The sequence below is a fragment of the Chiloscyllium punctatum genome, chromosome 27 (genome assembly GCF_047496795.1).
Source record: "Chiloscyllium punctatum isolate Juve2018m chromosome 27, sChiPun1.3, whole genome shotgun sequence".
In the NCBI taxonomy this organism is placed as follows: domain Eukaryota; kingdom Metazoa; phylum Chordata; class Chondrichthyes; order Orectolobiformes; family Hemiscylliidae; genus Chiloscyllium; species Chiloscyllium punctatum.
The window spans coordinates 6,289,588-6,309,476 of NC_092765.1; the positions used below are offsets into that span (position 1 = coordinate 6,289,588).

Genomic DNA, 19,889 nt, shown 5'->3' on the forward strand with positions numbered 1-19,889 from the left:
TTTGTTTATCATTGGGACAATAGGTTAGTGATCGTAATTTGAGGTGTCAACCCATGACAACTAGAGAACCACTGTGTCATTGTAAGCTCCTTCCATCTACGTAGCTGGTCTCCTTTCACATGTTCTGCCACCGAGGACATTTTGGACCACATTTTTTCTGGGACCACCCTCCCTTCTCCCCAACCTTGTCACCATGGGTGACCCTATAAGGAGCAAAGAATGTCATCATTCAAGGGATCATCAGAACTCACAAGCCTCTCCACCATGCCAATTTGGCAACTCATTGAGTGAGAGGGAAAGATTATAGAAGGAGTTGTAGATCAACACAAATGTCATATATTTGAGACAGTGAGGAATTAGGAGTGAATTCCTTTCGTGATTAACACCACCTAAGATTGTACTCCTTAGAATGTAGAAGGTTAAAAGATGATTTGACTGAAGTTTTCAAGATAATAAGAGCCAATTAGATCAATAAAAACAAACTATTTCTGCTGACCAGGGAATCTAAGACTGTGACATAGTTTAAAATTAAAACCAGACCATTCAGGAGTGAAGTTTAGAAGTTTCATTCACACATCAGCAGTTGATCCTGGACCAATTGTTAAATGATAGGTTTTTCTGTCAGCCAGAGGTGTCAAGAAACATAAAGCAAAGGCCCCTTTGGACTTGCGTTACAGATCAGCAATGATCCAGCGGAATGGTTTTACAAGCTTAAAGGGGTTAGATGTTTCACAATTGTTCTCATGTTCTCATGTTCAATATGGGATTTGCTGCAGGGTAGACTATGAACTTTGAAACTAAAATTTTGGATAAGTTGCAGCTTGCTGGAAGAAGGGTTTGGGAGGCCAACTAGAAGATTACTAAAGTAATAGAGTCTTGACATGACAAAGACATAGACAGCAATGGATGGACATAGGTAGGAGGGAGGATGTTATCGCAATGGAAGCCAATGGCCTTGGATTGGAGAATGGAAATGCAATCCATTGATTATGATGTTCTGACTGACCTGTGTTCTTTGTGCAACTCTTTTCAGGTAGAGAATTTCTGCCCTTAGTTAAGGGAAAAGCCCAGCAAGAAATTTTGACCTTCAAATCTTGTGGGACAATGGCAACACCACAGACAGTGCCGAACATGTAAGTGTTTGCTCCAGCCTCGAGAAAATCTGCAAAATGTTTTTTTAGTGAAAAGCAATGGATGACAACAATGTCAAGGCTCCTTGTTTGTCATTATTTGTGGGTAACTTAAATCCGGATTACTCAAAGGAGCTGCTGAGTTACATGCTGAAGGATTTACTTGCTGCAATCGACGTTGTCCTGCAAAGACATGACATTGAAGTCTTCAAGAAGCACAAACGAGCCCATGCATTTATTCACATGAAGACGGAGAATGGAGTTCAAAATATCTTGAAACAACTTCAAGATCCTGCCATTTTGGATCAAAACCACATGAAAGGATTAGTAGTTAAAGGGAAAACGTTAAAAGTTGCAAGGGATATCCGTGACTTTTCAGATTACACCTTCGATAAGGTAAAGGAAATTTCATTATCCATTTGCTTTCCTATTCCTTTAACTCCTCCAATGTTTGCTAGTAGGTATCAGAAATGTGAAAAAGTCCAATTGATTTGCAATAGAAACTGATGTCAAAGGATTCAGGGGTCAGGTGTTTACAATACTGTCCAAGACAGAGGAAAGGAAAGCATGTCAAGCAACTGTGCTGCTTTTCCTCACTGCTATGTAAATGTCTTATCTTGACTTGACATCATTGCTGAACCATTGGTGACTCATTTATGCTATAAACTATGCACCATGCATTAATTACTCTATTCACTTGAAGAATCTCAGCATTGAACCCAGCAATACAGGTTGAATCAGTTCAGGAAAAATGTTAGAAAACATTTGTTTACGCCAAGTCTGGTAAAACAGTAGATAATCAATTATTAACTTTAAATTGGAAACTGATAGACCAACCAGCACAGATTACTAAAGAGTCTGTTGTGCTTGATTAATTCAATGTTCTAAGGAAACCACAGTGTTTATAAATAGCATTGATGTAATTTCAATGAAATCCCACATCATATTGGCATATTTTATTGTCATCAAATCTAAGCACTTACAAATATATCATGACTTAATCACTTTTGTAACATGAAATCCAGTTTATTGTTTCATAATAACATAAAATTTGACATAAATGAGATTTTAACTTCCATTGGTTTTTTTTGTGGAATTAACTGGGTGTATCAAATTTTAATGTGAGCTTTAAACAGCATGCGCCCTCTGACTGTAGGCTGTATAAGTAAATCAAGTTTACAGAGCCACACTGTGGCAAATGCATCTCCTGTATCTAATAAAAGGTTATTTACACTGGACAGTACAGCTCAGTTGTATGGATTTTATTTTGTCTGTACTGCAAAAAGTCACATTTCACATATACATGAGAGAGACAATGATTTAACAATGACTTTATTATTTTTAACTTGTCCATGGAATGTGGTTGTACATGGAAAAACCAGCATTTGCTGTCAATTTCTAATAGCCCTTGAGAACAGTTATATCAACCACCTTGCTGAATGCAGATCTAGAGCTACGTATGGACTAAACCAGATCAGGACAACAGATTTCCTTCCCAAAAGGGGATTTGCCAAAGTCTTGGACTGGTAATGTCACTGGACCAGTAATCCAGAGACCCAGTCCAAAATTCTTGGTTTGCATTAGAATCCCACCATGACAGATTCTGGAATCTGAATTCAATGAGAAAAATTCTGGGATTAAAACTTGACTAATGCCAACCATTAACTAATGATTGTTATCATTACACACTTGATTCACTTTAGGGTCCTTAACTGGTCTGGCCTATGTGTGACTCCAGATACATAGCAATGTGGATGATATGTAATGGCTGTAGTGAGACATTTAGTTTAATCCTAATTATGGATGGGCAGCAAATGCTAGTTACATATCCATTTGCAAGAACAAATAAATAAGTGTTTTTTGTGACCATTGGTTGATTCATGGTTAATATTACTGAGACTAGCTCAAATTCCAGATTATTTTTCATTTTGTTGAATTCAAAAAGAGTCCAACTATCCATGTATGTCATAATTTTATAAACTTCTATCAGGTCAGGACCCCCCCCCCCCCACCCCAACTCACACCCCCATCCCCACCCCAACTCACACCCCCATCGCCGAAGCTCTGGCGAATAGGGCTGATGCCCGAAACGTCGATTCTCCTGTTCCTTGGATGCTGCCTGACCTGCTGCGCTTTTCCAGCAACATATTTTCAGCTCATTAAGGTTTAATACAGCTGCAACAATAATTTGCCAACTTTGATATCAATGTGTGATTGATGAAGGCAAACATGCTGTATACCTTCTTTACCATCTTATCCAGTTGTGTTACCACTTTCAGAGAGCTGTGGACCGGCACCCCAAACTCCTTCTCGATATCACTGCTTATAAGGCTCCTGCCATTTGTTGTATAGTTTCCTCTTGCATGTGACCTCCCAAAATGCATCACCTCACACTTGTCTGAGTTATACTCCATCTGCCATTTTGTCTGCCCACCTTTCCAACTGATCTTGATCCTGTTGTACCCTTCCTCATCGTCCACAATTCCATCAATTTTTGTGTCATTTTCAAACTTACTAACCATACCACAAATATTTTCAGGTTTGTGAATACAAATCTCATCTAAATATATATAAAATATATATGAAAAACAGAGGTTCCAGCAATGATCTTTGTGAAAAATACACTAGTCACAGCCCTCCAGTCAGAAAAATACCCCTCCACAACTACTGTCTTCTATGATCAAGCCAATTTTGTATTCAACTTACTAATGCACTGTGGATCCCATGTGAGTTACTCTTCTGGACCAACCTCCCATGAGGGCCCTTGTTAAATTCTTCAGTAAAGTCCATGTCGACATCATCCACTGCCTGACACTCATCAATCATCTTCCTCAAAAAAAACTCAAAGTTTGAGACAGCACCACCCCCACATAAACTATTAAGTTCATTATTTTCCAAATGTGAGTAAATCTTGCAAATCCTGGAAACATCCTTGTGGCTTACTGATGACAATTTCTTGGATTATCCCTGTTGCCCTTCTGAAACAAAGGAACAAGTTTGGTTGTTCTCCAGTCTTCTGGGACCTTGCCTGTGGTTCAAGCTGAGGCAAAGATCTCTGACAGGCCCTCTGAAATCTCCTCCCTTACCTCTCTCAGTACCCTGGGATAAATTCAATCAGGTCCTGGGGACTTATCTACCTTAATGCTTTTCAAGACACCCAACACCTTTTTAATACTGACATGCCTTAGAGTATCAACATTCCCCTCCCTAATCTTATCATCTTCCATACCCTTTCCCTTGGTGTATACCGATGCAAAGACATCATTAAGATTCCAGACATAAATTCACTCCTTTGTCTTTGAGTGGACCTACCCTTTCCCTAGCTACCCTCCTGCTCCTAATAAATGTGTAAAATGCTGTGGGATCCTCCTTTAATAAGACTTACCAAGGACATTTCATGGCATCTTTTAGCCCTCCTGATTCATTGTTTCCCGTTTTCTTTACATTCTTCAAGTGCCTTGAATTTGAATTAGCTTTATTGTCACATGGACTCAAATGAGTACAGTGAAGACTTTACAATCTCATCATTATAGTACCATTTGGAATAGCCTATGTACACAGAAGTAGAATATGGTCTTTTTTCAGTTCCATAAACATTGCATGTTTGTCCTTTTCCTATGACTCCTGTCATCCAGGGTATTTGAATCTTGCTGTCCTTCTCTTTCATACTCACAGGAACATGCTGGTCCTAAACTGTGATCAACTGGCCTTTAAAAGACTCCTGCATGTCAGATGTGGGTTTAGCCTCAAACAGCCACCCCTATCTAATTTCTTTAGTTCTTGTTTAATACTGTTGTAATTAGCCTTCCCCCAATGTAACCAAGGATGAGTCTTAAACTTATCCATTACTATCTTTAAAACTTATGGAATTATGATCACTATTACCAAAATACTCCCACTGTAACTTTGATCATGTGGGTAGGCTTATTTCCCATTACATAGTCCAGTACAGCTCTTTCCCTAGTTGGACTATGTACATATTGTTTCAAAGTTTGTGAGAAGATTTGTAGCTCGGGTACTCGTTGTTGTGGTTCTGTTCGCGAAGCTGGGGATTTGTGTTGCAGACGTTTTGTCCCCTGTCTGGGTGACATCCTCAGTGCTTGGGAGCCTCCTGTGAAGCGCTTCTGTGATGTTTCCTCCGGCATTTGTAGTGATTTGTATCTGCTGCTTCCGGTTGTCAGTTCCAGCTGTCCGCTGCAGTGGTCGGTATATGGGGTCCAGGTCGATGTGCTTATTGATTTGAATCTGTGGATGAGTGCCATGCCTCTAGGAATTCCCTGGCTGTTCTCTGTTTGGCTTGTCCTATAATAGTAGTGTTGTCCCAGTTGAATTCATGTTGCTTGTCATCTACTAAGGATAGCTGGTCGTGTCGATTTGTGGCTAGTTGGTGTTCATAGATGCAGATCGTTAGCTCTCTTCCTGTTTGTCCTATGTAGTGTTTTGTGCAGTCCTTGCATGGGACTGAGAATTCACCACAAAGGTATACAGGAAAGCCATACACACAGACCAAGTCCTGAACTACGAAAGCAACCACCCCAACACACACAAAAGAAGTTGCATCAAAGCACTATTCAAAAGGGCCACAACACACTGCAGCACACCAGAACAGCAAAAAGAGGAAGAAGAACACCTATACAATGTATTCGCCAAAAACTGATACCCGTGCAATTTCATCAACAGATGCCTAAGGGAAAGACAACAGAACGAGGACATGCCGCAACCCAAAGGACTAGCCACACTACCATACATCAAGAGCATTTCTGAACTGACAGCCAGACTACTGCGACCACTAGGACTCATAACAGCACACAAACCAACAGCCACTCTCAGACAACAACTCACCAGGATGAAGGACCCGATACTCAGCATGAGCAATACCAATGTAGTGTACAAAATCCCATGCAAGGACTGCACAAAACACTACATAGGACAAACAGGAAGACAGCTAACGATCCGCATCCATGAACATCCACTAGCCACGAAACGACACGACCAGCTATCCTTAGTAGCCACACACTCCGATGACAAGCAACATGAATTAGACTGGGACAACACTACTATTATAGGACAAGCAAAACAGAGACCAGCCAGGGAATTCCTAGAGGCATGGCATTCATCCACAGATTCAATCAACAAGCACATCGACCTGGACCCAATATACCGGCCACTGCAGCGGATAGCTGGAACTGACAACCGGAAGCGGCAGATACAAATCACTACAAATGCCGGAGGAAACATCACAGAAGCGCTTCACAGGAGGCTCCCAAGCACTGAGGATGTCACCTAGACAGGGGACAAAACGTCTGAAACACAAATTCCCAGCTCGGCGAACAGAACCACAACATATTGTTTCAAGAAACCCTCCTGAATACACCTAACAAATTCTTCCCCCATCTAAGTCCCTGTCACTAAGGGAGTACCAGTCAATATTGGGAAAGTTAAAATCACCCACTACAACAATGTTGTTTTTACAACTTTCCATGATCTGTTTCCTCATCTGTTCCTCTATCACCTGCTGGCTATTGGGTGACCTATAGTATAACCCCGTCATGGTGATTGCACTTTCTTATTCCTGAGTTTCTACCCACATATCTTCACTGGATGAGCCCTCCAAGATATCTTCTCTCAATACTCAGGAATGGAACTCCCCTGTCCCTTTTAATCCCTCTCTACCAAACTTGAACCATCTAAACCCTGGAACAAAAAACTGCCAATCCTGCCCTTCTCTCGACATTGTAGCTCCATGTACAAATACAGGCTCTAAGTGCATTTACCTTACTTGTTATACTCCTTGCATTAAAATAAATACACTTCAGACCATTAGCTCCACTGTGTTCATTAACCTGGCCAAGCATATTCTTACTACTTGATTTAATCTCTACCTTTTTCTCGATCACTCCATACACTGACCTACTGCTCTGGTTCCCAACTCCTTGCCACATTAGTTCAAATTTTCCAATTATTAGATGAAGTTTTAAATCCACATATTTCATTCTTGGTCCATTCTTATTGAATCCTGTTGTATGGAATTAGTTTCTATTCCAGTTTCCCTGATTACCATAAGACATAAGTGCAGAATTAGGCCATTCAGCCCATCAAGCCGATTCAGGCATTCAAAGAGATCATGGCTGATCTGATAATCCTCAACTCCATTTTCCTTCCTTTCCCTCTTGATTCCCTTCCTGATTAAAAATCTGTCCATCTCAGCCTTGAATATATTTAATGACCCAAAGTGAATGGCCATCTGTGGGAAACAATTCTACAGATACACTACCGTTTGAGAGAAGAAAATCCTCCTCCTCATCCTCTTAAACATTTGACCCCTTATTCTAAGATAATGCCCTCCAGTCCTAAACTCTGCTACAAAGGGAAATGATCTCTCTGCATCTATCCTATCAAGCCTCCTATGTTTCAATAAGGTCGCCTCGCATTTTTCAATATTCAAATGAACAGCGGTCCAGCCTACACTACCTCTCCTCGTAAGACAGTCAACAGCCATTCCTTTTATATTTCAGTTTATTTTTCCCAGCTTTATGTGCCCAAGTTAAGGATGAAATTTATCCTGAAAGTCTGCATTTATGTTCAGAGTGTATTTGAGAAACATTAAAGAAAAGTTTTATCATACAATTGTGATTCATCGATCTTGCCTTAAGTTGATATCCAAAACTTAAATGGTGTGACCTGGAAGGGTATAGGTCTTGCACTTACCTTTGCATTTTGATTATTCCCAGAACAGTTCTGCAGATACATCAAAATACGAATCCCACAGTCAAGGACAAAAGGACAAGAGGAGACTGGAACAAACACAGGACACATTGGGATATACCGCGGGGAAATCCAGCTACCTCGTAAACAAAGTGATGGACCATTTATCAACTCCACTGAGTGGTACCAAGTCAGACAGTGCTATCATCGGTGGAGAGATTGCTGGACAGGAGCGCTTATTTTATGGGGCACTGATGGGGAGTGAGACAAGGAATGTTGAATTTAAACGTGGAGGAGGAGAATACCTGAACATGGCTCTGAAGAACCACGTTAGGAAATATGTCTGTGCGTTTCTGAACAGTGAAGGGGGCAGTTTGTATGTGGGTGTGAATGACGATGGCACTGTGTGTGGAGTCGAATGCAATCACAAGGATGAAGACCGGGTTAGACTTCTGATAGATTCAATTGTGAAAGGGTTTAAACCACCACTCTTCCCCAATTCCTACTCTATCACCTTCCTTCCAGTCATCAAGGATGGGGACACAGGGATGTTTCTCAAAGTGATGAGGTTAACTGTGCATCCGCCCAAGAAGGATGGTGATGTGTTACTGTACGAGACTGACCAGGGTGAAGTGTACATTCGTCGAGATGGTAGCATCCAAGGTCCACTATCAGGAAGTTCCATTCAGGAATGGTGCAGACAGGTAATGCACAAGCTTCAGTGAGTTACTACGGGAGCATTTTACCCTCCTTTTACTGATCTACATTGGGTTTAGCCATGTAAACTGCTTTCTGTTTTTAAGCAAAGTCCTTATTCTACATAATAATAATCTGAGTTGAGAATGGGTGATGTTTTTGAAAAGTCTCCCAACACTCAGTCTGACTGTGAGGGATAGTAACTTGGGTGAGACCGAATCTTTATTTCCCGTTTTCCTTCTTCTCAGTTTATTCATGTGCAAGTTATACTGAGTTTGGAATTCTTAGATTTTCCAGAACTTGGCATTGTCCCTCTTCCCATGTCAGATTTATTTTTACTTTATACTGTTTAATCTCCTTCAATTCTCCTCCTCTCAATGTATCGAAACTCATTTTCTCCTTGTTTTATCTTCTTCCCATCATTTAATTTATAATGAGTTGTTACCTTCAGTCATATCCTTAGCCTCCTTTTTATAGATAATTGACAATGGCATTAAATCAATGCCACGTTCTATCATCTCAGGAAATGTGGAAGATCCTATTGCCACAATTTGAAGAACAGGAGAGCTCTCCCAATGTCCTGTTTAACATTTATTTTGCAGCACAGCTAGAGTCTGAAAAGACCTTGGATCGTATATTCCAAGAGATGATCGTTCCACTGTGAGAGGCCAGGATAGTAGATGGATGGCTGTTTGCAAGAAAACAGACAGCAAGTACATTCACAACAGGATAACAGAACAAGGCCTTAATTTAATTATCCATAAAAGGAGCCTAAGTATACAACTTCAGATAATGACTTAATATAAATGAATATGGTGAAGAGAAGATAAATCAAGGAGAATCTATACTTAAGATACATTGAGAGTATGATAATTGAAGGGAATTAAGCAAGACAAAGTAGTAAAAGTAAATAACAAACTGAAAAAACTGTGGATGGTGGATATCAGAAACAAAAACAGAAATTGCTGGAAAATCTCAGCAGGTCAGGCAACATCTGTGGTGCGAAATCACAGTTAATATTTCAGGAACCAGTGACTCTTCTTCAAAACAGTCCTGAAGGATTTGAAACATTAACTCTGACTTTGCTCCAAAGATGTTGCCTGACTTGCTGAGATTTTCCAGCAATTTCTGTTGTTGTTGTTGTTGGTAAAAATAAATCTGCCTTGGGAAGAAGGACAATGTCAAGTTATGGAAAATGTAAGAATTCCAAACTCAGGTGTAACTGAATAGACAGATAAGAAGCAAAAGTGGAAATGAAGGTTCAGTCTCGCCCAAGTCATAGAGATGTACAGCACAGAAACAGATCCTTCAGTCCAACTTGTCCGTGCCTATCAGATATCCCAACCCAATCTAATCCCACCTTCCAGCACCCGGCCCATATACCTCCAAACCCTTCCTATTCATATACCCATCCAAATGCCTCTTAAATATTGCAATTATACTAGTCTCCACCAATTCCTCTAGCAGCTCATTCCATACACGTACCACCCTTGCGTGAAAAAGATGCCCCTTGGGTCTCTTTTATATCTTTCCCCTCTCACCCTAAACCTATGCCCTCTCGTTTTGGACTCCCCGACCCCAAGGAAGAGACTTCGTCTATTTATCCTATCTATGCCCTTCACGACTTTATAAACCTCTATCAGGTCACCCCTCAGCCTCCGACGCTCCAGGGAAAATAGCCCCAGCCAATTCAACCTCTCCCTATAGCTCAAATCCTCCAACCCTGGCAACATCCTTGTAAATTTTCTCTGAACCCTTTCAAGTTTCACATCATCTGTCCAACAGGAAGGAGATCAGAATTGCACGCAGTATTCTAATGATAGGGCAAGAGCAAAAGGGAGATGATGTAACATGTTGGGAAGGTGTTTAGTGTTGGAAAGAGAGATTGACCTGGAAGAGAGAAAAGATTAGAATCTATTTGATTGAAGTTAAAGAGTAAAAAGTGAATGATTATGTTTAGGATATTCTAATTGTCTTGAACAGATATATAGAGAGAAAATGAGCAGGGAAATCAACTAAAGCTTGTTGAAATTGTGGGGGGGGGTTTCAATAAGGAGGAAATTTGAAAACTGTTCAGGAGACTTCGACAGCACAACTTCTTTCTGGGGGAGCAATTGGGTAAGCTGAAGGATGTTTAGGGTAGCAAGAGAGAAGAGTAAGGAACAACCTAAAGTAGCACACGCAACTGGAAGGTGAACTTCAATGTGTTGAGACACAATGTAACAAGGGTGAAAGAAAAATGGAAGCAAAGATCAATAGGAAAAACTGTAACATAAGATAGATAATTTTTGAGAAAGTGACACTTCAGTTGCAGTTTTGGCACATTCCAACAATGGAAAAACAGTGGAACCAAAAGTGTAAGGCTCACTGGATGACAAAGAAGCTATTATGATGAAATTAAACAAATAAATGCAGTGTGTAAGATCCGTATCAGCTGAATTCTTCACTTGAGAACCAGACCAAATGTAATCAATTAAGAGAAGTGAAGAGATGCTTGAAAGTTGCAGGTTAACCAGGAAAGACCTAAAGAATTCGAGTTAAGAAGACCCAGGAGGGAACATGAGAAGACATTAGTGGATAGGATCAAGGAAAACCCTAAGATTTTCGATAGGTATATCAGGAATAAAATAATGACTAGAGTAAGATTATGGCCAATCAAGGGTGGTAGTGGGAAGCTGTGCATGGAGTCCAAGGAGATAGGGGAAGTGCTAAACAAATATTTTTTGTCAGTATTCACACTAGAAGGACAATATTATCAAGAAGAATACTGAGATACAGGCTACTAGACTAGATGGGATTGAGGTTCATAAGGCGGCGGTGTTAACAATTCTGGAAAATATAAAAAAGATAAGTCCCCTGGGCCGGATGGGATTTATCATAGGCTTCTCTGGGAAGCCAGGGACGAAATTGCCAAGGCTTTGGCTTTGATCATTATGTCATAATTGTCTACAAGAATAGTGCTAGAAGACTGGAGGATAGCAAATGTTGTTCCCTTGTTCAAGAAGGAGTGGAGACAATCCTTGCAATTACAAATCAGTGAGTCTTACTTCCGTTGTGGGTAAAGTGTGGTAAAAGGTTATAAGAGATAGGATTTATAATTATCTAGAGAGGAATAAGTTGGTTAGGGATAGTCAACATGGTTTTGTGAAGGGTACGTCATGCCTCACAAAACTTTTATTGAGTTCTTTGAGAAAGTGACCAAACAGGTAGATGTGGTGTATTTGGATTTCAGTAATGCGTTTGATAAGGTTCCTCATGGTAGGCTATTGCACAAAATACGGAGGAGTGGAATTAAGGGTGATTTAGCAATTTGGATAAGAAATTGGCGAGCGGAAAGAAGACAGAGGGTGGTGGTTGATGGAAATGTTCATCCTGGAGTTCAGTTACCTGTGGAGTACTGCAAGGATCTGTTTTGGCTCCATTGTTATTTGTCATTTTTATAAATAACCTGGATGAGGGTGTAGAAAGATTGGTTGGTAAATTTGCAGATGACATTAAAGTTGGAAAAGTTGTGGATAGTTCAGAAGGATGTTGTAGGTTACAGAGGGACATAAATAAGCTGCAGAGCTGGGCTGAGAGGTGGCAAGTGGAGTTTAATGTGGAAAAGTGTGAGGTGATTCACTCTGAAAGGAGTAACAGCAATGCAGAGTACTGGGCTAATGGTAAGATTCGTGGCAGTGAAGATGAGCAGAGATATTGGTGTCCATGTACATAGATCCCTAAAAGTTCCCACCCAGGTTGATAGGCTTGTTAAGAAGACATACGTTGTGTTAGCTTTTATTGGTCGAGGTATTGTGGTTCAGAACCACGAGGTCAGGCTGTAGCTATGCAAAACTCTGTTGTGGCTGCACTTGGAGTATTGTATACAGTTCTAGTCACCGCATTATAGGAAGGATGTGGGAGCTTTGGAAAGGGTTCAGAGAGATTTGCTAGGATGTCACCTGGTACGGAGGGAAGGTCTTATGAGGAAAGGCTGACAAATTTGAGGTTGTTTTTGTTACAGAGGTTGAGAGGTGACTTAATTGAGACATATAAGATAATCACAAGGTTAGATAGGGTGGACAATGAGAGCCTTTTTCCGCGGATGGTGATGGCTAGCACGAGGGGACATAGCTTTAAATTGAGGGGTGATAGATATAGAACAGATGTTAGAGGTAGTTTCTTTACTCAGAGTAGTCGGGATGTGGAACACACTACCTAGAACAGTAGTAGACTCGCCAACTTTAGGGGCATTTAAATGGTCATTGGATCGTCATATGGATGAAAATGGAATAGTTTAGATGGGCTTCAGATTAGTTTCACAGGTAGGTGCAACATCAAGGGCCGAAGGGCCTGTGCTGCAGTGTACTGTTCTATGAATATAATAGGGAAAGAGAGAATGCAAGAAAATAAGTGACAGTTACATAAAGGCGAAGCCAAAAATCTTCTAATACCATGTCAATAGATTGAATGGGATCAATTGGTGCTGAAAGGGAGAAAAACCCCTCAGAAAACGAACCGGAAATGACATCACCACAAACCCCAGGAACCCCATCCAGGAGAAAGATATAAATAGAAAGCAGGAGACAACAGCTTCGCTTCACTTGGAGGTCACCACTGATGATGTTACCTAGCCAGGTAATGAAACGTCTGGGTATCAAACCTACAGCTCAGTGAGCAAACCTACACCCTAAACCTCAACTTGAGCTACAAACCTTGCAGGGAGAAAAATGCCAAAAGCACAAAGCAAAGCTGAAATACTTAATGAGTGTTTTATATTATTGTTTACAAAGATTTTCCAGTGTTTATAAAGTTGGAAACCAGACTTATCGACATTGATATCTCCCAGTTGTCCCCATAGTCTGTTTCTGTGGGAATTGCCTGTGAACTTTACACAACCCTGTTCCATGGGACCATCTGACTAAGTCTTCAACTTTGACTTCTGACTTGGTTACTTGACTAGTTACCCAGGAAATGTTAGGTGGAAAAAATAGTCTAATATCTTATTAACTAATAAAACGATGAACCTATTTTATTTAAGGAAAGATAGTAGTTCATTGGAGGCAGTTCAAAGAAGGTTCTCAAGAATGATCCCTGGTATGGAGGGATGGTCTTATGAGCAAAGATTAAACAGGTTGGGACTGTACTTAGAGTCATAGATGTACAGCATGAAAACAGATCCTTCAGTCCAACCCGTCCATGCCGACCAGATATCCCAACCCATCTCGTCCTACCTGCCAGCACCTGGCCCATATCCCTCCAAACCCTTCCTATTCATATACCCATCCAAATGCCTCTTAAATGTTGCAATTGTACCAGCCTCCACCAATTCCTCTGGCAGCTTATTCCATACATGTACCACCCTCTGCGTGAAAAAGTTGCCCCTTAGGTCTCTTTTATATCTTTCCCCTCTCACCCTAAACCTATGCCCTCTAGTTTTTGACTCCCCGACCCCAGGGAAAAGACTTTGTCTATTTATCCTATCCATGCCCCTCATAATTTTGTAAACTTCTATAAGGTCATCCTTCAGCCTCTGACACTCCAGGGAAAACAGCCCCAGCCTGTTCAGCATCTCCCCATAGCTCAAATCCTCCAACCCTGACAACATCCTTGTAAATCTTTTCTGAACCCTTTCAAGTTTCACAACATCTTTCCGATAGGAAGGAGACCAGAATTGCACGCAATATCTAACAGTGGCCTAACCAATGTTGTCCTGTACAGCCGCAACATGACCTCCCAACTCCTGTACTCAATACTCTGACCAATAAAGGAAAGCATACCAAATGCCGCCTTCACTATCCTATCCACCTGTGACTCCACTTTCAAGGAGCTCTGAACCTGCACTCCAAGGTCTCTTTGTTCAGCAACACTCCCTAGGACCTTACCATTAAATGTATAAATCCTGCTAAGATTTATTTTCCCAAAATGCAGCACCACACATATTTTTCTGAATTAAACTCCATCTGCCACTTCTTGGCCCATTAGCCCATTTGATCAAGATCCTGTTGTAATCTAAGGTAACCTCCTTCGCTGTCCACTACACCTCCAATTTTGGTGTCATCTGCAAACTTACTAACTATACTTCTTATGCTCGCATCCAAATTATTTATATAAATAACAAAAAGTAGAGGACCCAGCACTGATCCTTGTGGCACTCCACTGGTCACAGGCCTCCAGTGAACGCCTTACTGAAGTCCATATAGATCACATCTACCACTCTGACCTCATCAATCCTTTTTGTTACTTCTTCAAAAAATTCAATCAAGTTTGTGAGACGTGATTTCCCACGCATAAAGCCATGCTGACTATCTCTAATCAGTCCTTGCCTTTCCAAATACATGTAGATCCTGTCCCTCAGGATTCCTTCCAACAACTTGCCCACCACCAATGTCAGGCTCACTGGTCTATAGTTCCCTGGCTTGTCCTTACCACCCTCCTTAAAGAGTGGCACCATGTTAGCCAACCTCCAGTCTTTCGGCATCTCACCTGTGACATATCTCAGCAAGAGGCCCAGCAAATCACTTCCCTACTTCCCACAGAGTTCTCGGGTACACCTGATCAGGTCTTGGGGATTTATCCACCTTTAACCGTTTCAAGACATCCAGCACTTCCTCCTCTGTAAAATGGACATTTTGCAAAGTGTCACCATCTATTTGGCTACTTTCTACAGCTTCCATATCCTTTTCCACAGTAAACACTGATGCAAAATACTCATTTAGTATCTCCCCCATTTTCTGCGGCACCACACAAAGGCCACCTTGCTGATCTTTGTGGGGCCCTATTCTCCCCCTAGTTACCCTTTTGTCCTTAATGTATTTGTAAAAACCCTTCGGTTTCTCCTTAATTCTATTTGCCAAAGCTATCTCATGTCTCCTTTTTGCCCTCCTGATTTCCCTCTTAAGTATACTCCTACTGCCTTTATACTCTTCTAAGGATTCACTTGATCTATCCTGTCTATACCTTACATATGCTTCCTTCTTTTTATTAACCAACCCCTCCAATTTCTTTAGTCATCCAGCATTCCCTATATCTACCAGCCTTCCCTTTCACCCTAACAGGAATATACTTTCTCTGGATTCTTGTTATCTCATTTCTGAAGGCTTCCCATTTTCCAGCTGTCCCTTTACCTGCGAACATCTGCCCCCAATCAGCTTTTGAAAGTTCTTGCCTAATACCATCAAAATTGGCCTTTCTCCAGTTTAGAACTTCAACTTTTAGATCTGCTCTATCCTTTTCCATCACTATTTTAAATCTAAAGAATTATGGTCGCTGGCCCCAAAGTCCTCCCCCACTGACACCTCAGTCACCTGCCCTGCCTTTTTTCCCAAGAGTAGGTCAAGTTTTGCACCTTCTCTAGTAAGTACATCCACATACTGAATCAGGAAATTGTCTTATACACACTTAAGAAATTCCTCTCCATCTAAACCCTTAACACTATGGCAGTCCCAGTCGATGTTTGGAAAGTTAAAATCCCCTACCATAATCACCCTATTATTCTTACAGATAGCTGAGATCTCCTTACAAGTTTGTTTCTCAATTTCCCTCTGACTATTAGGGGGTTTATAATACAGTCCCAATAAGTTGATCATCCCTTTCTTATTTCTCAGTTCCACCCCAATAACTTCCCTGGATGTATTTCCAGGAATATCCTCCCTCAGCACAGCTGTAATGCTACCCCTTATCAAAAACGCCACTCCCCCTCCTCTCTTGCCTCCCTTTCTATCCTTCCTGTAGCATTTGTATCCTGGAACATTAAGCTGCCAGTCTGCCCATCCTTGAGCCATGTTTCTGTAATTGCTGTGATATCCCAGTCCCATGTTCCTAACCATGCCCTGAGTTCATCTGTCTTCCCTGTTAGGCCCCTTGCATTGAAATAAATGCAGTTTAATTTATTAGTCCTATCTTGTCCCTGCCTGCTCTGACTGTTTGACTTGCTTCTGTTCTCAACTGTACCAGACTCAGATTGATCTCTTTCCTCACTATCTCCCTGGGTCCCATCCCCCCCCACTTACTAGTTTAAATCCTCCTGAGCAGTTCTAGCAAATCTCCCTGCCAGTATATTAGTCCCCTTCTAATTTAGGTGCAATCCGTCCTTCTTGTACAGGTCAGTTCTACCCCAAAAGAGATTCCAATGGTCCAAAAATGTGAATCTTTCTCCCATACACCAGCTCCTCAGCCATGCATTCATCTGCTCTATCCTCCTATTCCTGCCCTCACTAACTCGTAGCACCGGGAGTAATCCAGATATTACTACTCTCGAGGTCCTCCTTTTTAAATTCCTGCCTAACTCTCTGTAATCTCCCTTCAGAATCTTAACCTTTCCCTTCCTATGACATTGGTTCCATTGTGGAAAATGACCTCTTGCTGGCCCCTCTTCCCCCTTGAGAACATTCTGCACCCTCGCCGACTACTGGAGTTTAGAAGAATGAGAGGCGATCTCATTGAAATGTATAGAATTGTTCAGGGGCTTGACAGGGTAAATGCTGAGAGGATGTTACCCCTCATGGCAAAGTCTAGGACCAGAGACCATAGTCTCAGAATAAAGGGGCACCAATTTCAGACTGATGAGGAGGAATTTCTTCTCTGAGGGTTGTGTCTTTGGAACTCCTGGGCACAGAGAGCTGTGGGGGCAGAGTCCCAGTGTGTATTTAAGGCTGAGATAGGTTCTTAATCAGTTGGGAATCAAGGGTTATGGGGATAGTGTAGGGAAGTAGAAATGAAGAATGACGAATGCATGATGGAGCAGGCTTGAGGGGCCGAATGGCCTACTCCTCCAATTTTTGTTTAATGGTCTTATGAAGAGGAGTTGTAATGGAGTCAAAAAAAATTAACTTTGTTTCTCTCTCCACAGATGCTATCAGATAAGTTGAGTTTCTCCAGCACTTTGTCTGTTTGTTTCAGATTTCCAGCTTCCACAGGATTTGTTTTTAGTTTATTCTTACACCATTTTCTTAGTTTAAAGCACTGTCTTCTGCCATTTTTAGCTCACTCCAGAAATGAGTGGTCTCCTACAACTGCTAATACCACAACGCCATCATCTCTGCCCAAAATGAAGAAGTTGTATTTAATTCAAAATGTTAAGACTGTTTCTTTTTTCATGTACTTTGGTTTTATTTCAGATTTCCAATATTTTATTTCAATGAGTAGGGGCAACTTGATGCCATAGGAGCAGTTGAGACAAATAGTATTTTGCCTTGATGTGAACGAAAGCCCAGATATGTTTGCACAGAACAGTATCAAGGGTTTTGTTGAGCTCGAGGTGAGGGAGGAGGTGAGGAACCTCATGGGTTGAATGGTCTATTTGTGTTTATTTTGTGCAATTCCGTTACCATTTTTGTTTTGTTTGCTCCTAAGAAATGGACAGTGGAAATCAAGAAACTGCAAGACACAATCGACAACTTAGTCAAAGAGGAACGTCGTTTGCAGGAGGAACTTCGTCAGCAGCAACAGTCAATCCTGGAACTGCAACAGTTGCAGCAAGAACTACAGGCAGTGAATTCAGACAAGATCGCTGTGTCAAATCTGTGCTGCGTTATTTAACCGCACAAGAGATCAGGCCAACCCAGAGCACATTGCAGACATCAGGGGCAACAGCCTTAAAACAAGCAACTCAGAAATGACAGTTTAATAAAACCTCTGCCGCAGACCTGAAATTCTCAATAGACTTCAAAGCATTAATATGATGCTCCAGATTTCAGTGAGTTATACCCAGCTTTGTCATTATCGATAATGGGGATTGATGGCCCAAATGTGGGGATTGAGACTTTGTATTTCCTCCCTGTCACTTTAATTCTCCAGCAACTGTGGTTCTACTTGTTTATATCTCAGTGGGTTCAGTATTTTGCCAATGATGTTAGTAGTAAAAGCAAGTGCCCCAGCGTGCTCAGGGGCAAAAGAAACCCTAGACAAATCGAGATGCATTCTATAGTTTTCCAGCTGAATTTGTTGAACTTATAACTCTTTCAACACAGTAAGACATCTCGAGGTGGTTCTCAGTAGTATTCAGCAGATAAAACGTGACCGAGAAAATGCAGATGAATTTGATTTTTAGATTAACTCAGAGGAGATGGTCAGGTTTAGGGAGGGAATTCCAAGTCTAAGCTCTAGATTGGTCAGTTAAAATTACACAACACCAGGTTATAGTCCAACAGGTTTATTTAGAAGCACTAGCTTTCAAAGCGCTGCTTCTTCATCAGGTGGTTGTGGAGCAGAATCATAAGGCACAAGGTTTATAGCGTTAAAAATCACACAACACCAGGTTATGGTCCAACAGGTTTAATTGGAAGCACTAGCTTTCGGAGCGACGCTCCTTCATCAGGTGATTGTGGAGGGCTCGATCGTAACTCAGAATTTATAGCAAAAACTTACAGTGATGTAACTGAAATTATACATTGAAGAATTGATTGTCTGTTAAGCCTTTCATCTGTTAGAATACAGTGATAGTTTCACTTCTTTCATGTGTAAATCACAAAACCCTTTTTTTAAAAGTTGCATTCTCGGGTTAGCTGTTAACAATGGTGATAATTAGACAATATGTTGAAGGTGTTAGCCCCTGTGTTCTCTGTCTATGACCTGATGTTTAGATTGATTCTAATCTAAAAAGTGAGGTAACAGAGTTTTACATAAATTCATGCAGTTTTGAGCTCAGAGTTCTACATGAATGTATGCAGTTTTTGAGCGAAGTGCAATATAATTCTGCAAGTACAAATTCACCACACAAAATATATGTGTGCATTTGGGTCTTTGTGTGTGTGTGTGTCTGTCTGTCTGGGGTGGGGGTTGTGAGTGTGAGAAAGTGTGTGTGTGTGTATAGTGAGTGCAGAGTGTCTTAAGTCTGTGAGGGGGTGCATGTATGAGTGTGGCACTGTGTGTGTCAATAAGGGTGTGTGTGGGTGTCTGTGTGCACGTCTGTGTGTCCGTGTGTGTGTGTGTGTGTGTGCGCGTGTGTGTAGTGTAATGGTGATCACCTGTAATGTGACATGAACCCAAGGTCCCCCAGTTGAGGCCCTCCTTATGGGTACCGAACTTAGCTATCAGCCTCTGCTCGGCCACTTTCCTCTGCTGCGCACACAGACACCCACACACACCCTTATAGACACACACACTCCCACATGCACCCCCTCACAGACTTAAGACACTCTTCACTTACCACACACACACACACAAACAAACACACACACTTTCTCACACTCACAACCCCACCCCAGACACACACACACACACACACACACAGACAAAGACAAAGACCCACATGCACACATATATTTTGTGGGGTGAATTTGTACTTGCAGAGTTACATTGCACTTTGCTCAAAAACTGCATACATTCATGTAGATCTCTGAGCTCAAAAACTGCATGAATTTATGTAAAACTCTGTTA

The 19,889-nt window shown here is 41.3% G+C and overlaps 1 protein-coding gene across 1 annotated transcript; it reads left to right on the forward strand.

The window, feature by feature from the left end:
* Nucleotides 1–1,190: 1,190 nt before the first annotated feature.
* LOC140453381 (schlafen-like protein 1) lies at nt 1,191–18,361 on the forward strand. The gene is made up of 3 exons (XM_072547980.1): nt 1,191–1,526; nt 7,862–8,539; nt 17,865–18,361. The coding sequence occupies exons 1-3, from the start codon at nt 1,191–1,193 to the stop codon at nt 18,048–18,050; spliced, it is 1,200 nt and encodes a 399-aa protein (XP_072404081.1). The 3' UTR covers nt 18,051–18,361.
* Nucleotides 18,362–19,889: the final 1,528 nt, after the last annotated feature.